This window comes from Limulus polyphemus, unplaced genomic scaffold (assembly GCF_000517525.1).
Source record: "Limulus polyphemus unplaced genomic scaffold, Limulus_polyphemus-2.1.2 Scaffold99, whole genome shotgun sequence".
Classification (NCBI taxonomy): Eukaryota; Metazoa; Arthropoda; class Merostomata; order Xiphosura; family Limulidae; genus Limulus; species Limulus polyphemus.
This window is the reverse complement of record NW_013665709.1, coordinates 156,988-160,309: the sequence shown is the minus strand read 5'-3', so window position 1 is coordinate 160,309 and position 3,322 is coordinate 156,988. Positions and strand designations below refer to the sequence as shown.

Sequence of the window (3,322 nt, the reverse complement as noted above, 5' to 3'; positions counted from 1 at the left end):
TCACGAACTTGGAATTCTCAGTTTATTTCGTTAATACTATAACAGAAGAGATGAATGTGTTAGTTTTATTTCGTCGACACTATGCTAACATAGATGAGGATCTTAATAACACTAGTTTTATTGTAACATCAATTTGTTATATCAATACTTTGTCAGTATAAATGAGTATGTTATAACATGAGTTCTAAAGTGATGGATGAATTACTACTGATAATATGATTAGTGTGGTAAATTAGTAGAAACTACGTTTAAACAAACAAGTCAATTACTGTTGAGTCTCGACAAACTTGAAACTTTCTGTTTTCAGATTTTAGACATCACTTTGTTGATAGCTGACTACATGAATGCAATGGGACGCGCCCCCACTGTTCCACCATCACCCCAAGCTTCTACCCTAGTTCGACTTGAAAGAATCAGAGCTAAAATTAGGGCTACTTCAGCCAGATCAGCAGCTAGCAGGCCCGAACTTACCCTGTGTGACTCGCCAGATCTCGTAAAGATGACCACTGAAGTTCATACACAACATAGTGATGGTAAAAAATGTTGTGCACCTGAATCCACGTGATAATAGAAGCGACGTTATATTTTGGAAATTATGGAGACGGTGTGCTTCCTGCTTAAAATTAGGCCAAACGTTCAATTCAGTGAGAAATAAAATAACGTCATGCATTTCTACGGTACGACACTTGTGTGTAGATCAAAGAAAGTAAACTATAACTCAATACGCATCACCCTATACTAAAGAAATGACTTGGTGCAAAGTTTATAAATATATGATAATTCTGAAAGAATTAGATACCATTGTACTCTGAAATGTGCTTTCTAAATAAGAGTAGTTTTAACTATTACTTCAACAGGGTGTTTCGTTTGCATGTTTCCATGTGGTAAATATGATAAAAAGAAGACGTTAAAGTGGATATACATAACATGAGCGTCTCAACCCATGTCACTACTATAGCATGCAGTAACTTCACCGTGTGTGATTGAGTTAACATGTTTGTTTGTGTATTGTAAGAGGTATCTGTAAGTAACATATAATTGTGTAAATTTAATTAATAAGTGTCAAAAGTCTTTGGGATATTTCTGCTAACTTTTCACATTGTCTTGTCCAAACGTGCACATTTGCCTCCTAGGTATGACTACTGAAATGTCAAGGCCGTTTGTTAACTGACCTTCCTGTTTTGAAATTGGTCAAACTATTAAATTACCTATTATAAGGTAAGAAGAAAGAGTTTTAGACTATATTTTCAAATTCGTATGAGTAGAAAGGTTTTTATTATAATTTTTTCATTATTTTAATGACTTTGGCTTTAGCATTTCCAGAAAATTACAATTTAATTGAACAAAGCATAGCCTACGTACAACCTATTCATTAAAACTTACTAGGCATTTGAACTTGATGATGAGAACAAGGCAAATGATGGAATTCTCTGTCTCCAGTAATTACATAAGCTTAAATATAAATTATAATAGAGATTTTCTATATTAAGCTTAAATTTCATTGTGTTTATACTGCATTTTTATAAATTTAGCATAAAATTTGAGTTTGTACTTATACATAAAAATTTCCATTACATAAATAAAAAAGGATTTCTTTTACTTGTTCAAATTATCAGAAACAGTACAGTTACAAAAAAAAACATATCTATCATAAGGCTTTGGTAAAATCCAGTGTGCAAAATTTAGCTTTTTACTTCTTTATTGCTTACTGGATCTGCATTTAACAGAAAATATAATTAATTCAAAATCATATTTTAATTATCTAGTAACCAAAGCTTTACATGGTTTCTGGAGGATAATTTGGATTCATCACTCTTTCTCATCCTCTGAAACTGGTGAGATTAAAATGTTTGTCCAGTTTTTTCAAGACACCTTGCTTAAAAATTTTTTGTACGCTAGTCTGAGAAAAAAAGACAGATTTTGAGAAGTCTGTTAAATGATAAGATAAATTGAAAACAAGCCAGTTCCAAGTGGTGATTTGTGAAGTAAGTTTTGTTTTATGTTATTTAAAAATAATTAAAAGATAAACTGTTATTTGAAAGATTGGGGTCAGAACACAAATTAAATAGTATTATATGTTATTTTGAAACGCGTTTTTTTGGAATAATTAACTTGTGTTTGTGATTTTCTCAAGTAAGCAATATTTTGAAATGAGACTCAGAAGACGGCGTGAAACTTGGTAAAATAAGTGATATAAGACTCCATTCGTTGAAATTTGGTAAGAAGCAGTATTTTTATGTATTAATTTTGTTCTTTAACATAATCTTTTTAAATTCGTTTCTACTGTTGTGTACGTTATATTAATTTAATAGGATTTTTAATGTTGTGTATATAAGATTGCATACTTTAATGCAACCTATTTCAACACGTGTAGAATGTTGTCTGTTTTACTTGAAAAGTTTAAAAATGGCCTTTAAAAGATGGGTGTTTTATCAATCTCAGGATATATATATATATATATTAGGGTGGTTATTTTAAGTTTAATCACAGTGTCTCTGAAACGAGATTGGCTATGCTACGTCTTGATGAAAAATTTTGTCTTTCGATATGAACACATATTTTTCACGAAGTTTGGTGCTTGTTTTTATATTACATATGTAAAAGCGCTTTTTGCTCTCCATAGCTTTTTAATTGTTATAGATACATTTGAAAACTGCGTAACGATTTACAACTCTCCTGCGCTTATTGTTTATTCTAGCGATATTTATGCAGAAGATAATGTGAGAATTTGTAATATATATATATATATATTATGACATTTTTAACTAGGTATTGAACTAACATAAATTTTAGATGCTGTTTTTTAACTTAAAGAAAATTAAACACAAACATGCATTGTTGTCTCTGGAGTCATTTTAAGTTAAAGAAAATGAAACACAAACATACATTATTGTTTCTGGAGTTAACTTAAAGAAAATTAAACTCAAACATACATTGTTGTTCCTGGAGCCATTTTATGTTAAAGAAAATTAAACATAAACATACATTGTTGTTTCTGGAATCATTTTTAAGTCTCGACATTTTTGTGCACAAAAGCACAGTCTAAATTTAAGGGTTATTACTATTGCAATATCAGGTGAAATATATTACATAATTTACAATAAATGTTTGTTTTTATTGTATAAGACTGTAAAAATAATGCCAAACTTCCGAATGTTTATACATAAACATAGCAAGTATTGAATTCTGCTAGTATGTTTAATAACATTTTATGACGGGTGTTTTCAGACCCTTTGATACACGTTAATATCTGAAACTACAAGTCTACCTAAGGCTGTCCATTAAAACATTTTCATTAGTTAGTTTCTTTTTGTTCGTTGTG

The 3,322-nt window shown here is 30.0% G+C and overlaps 1 protein-coding gene across 1 annotated transcript in view; it reads left to right on the top strand.

The window, feature by feature from the left end:
• Positions 1–2,986, top strand: part of LOC106469811 (uncharacterized protein CG43867-like) — a 206,013-nt gene extending 203,027 nt beyond the window's left edge. Inside the window, exon 29 of the mRNA XM_022399301.1 lies at positions 308–2,986. Within this exon, the coding sequence (XP_022255009.1) occupies positions 308–565 (258 nt within the window). The 3' untranslated portion in view covers positions 566–2,986. The remainder of the gene's footprint in view (positions 1–307) is intronic.
• Positions 2,987–3,322: the final 336 nt, after the last annotated feature.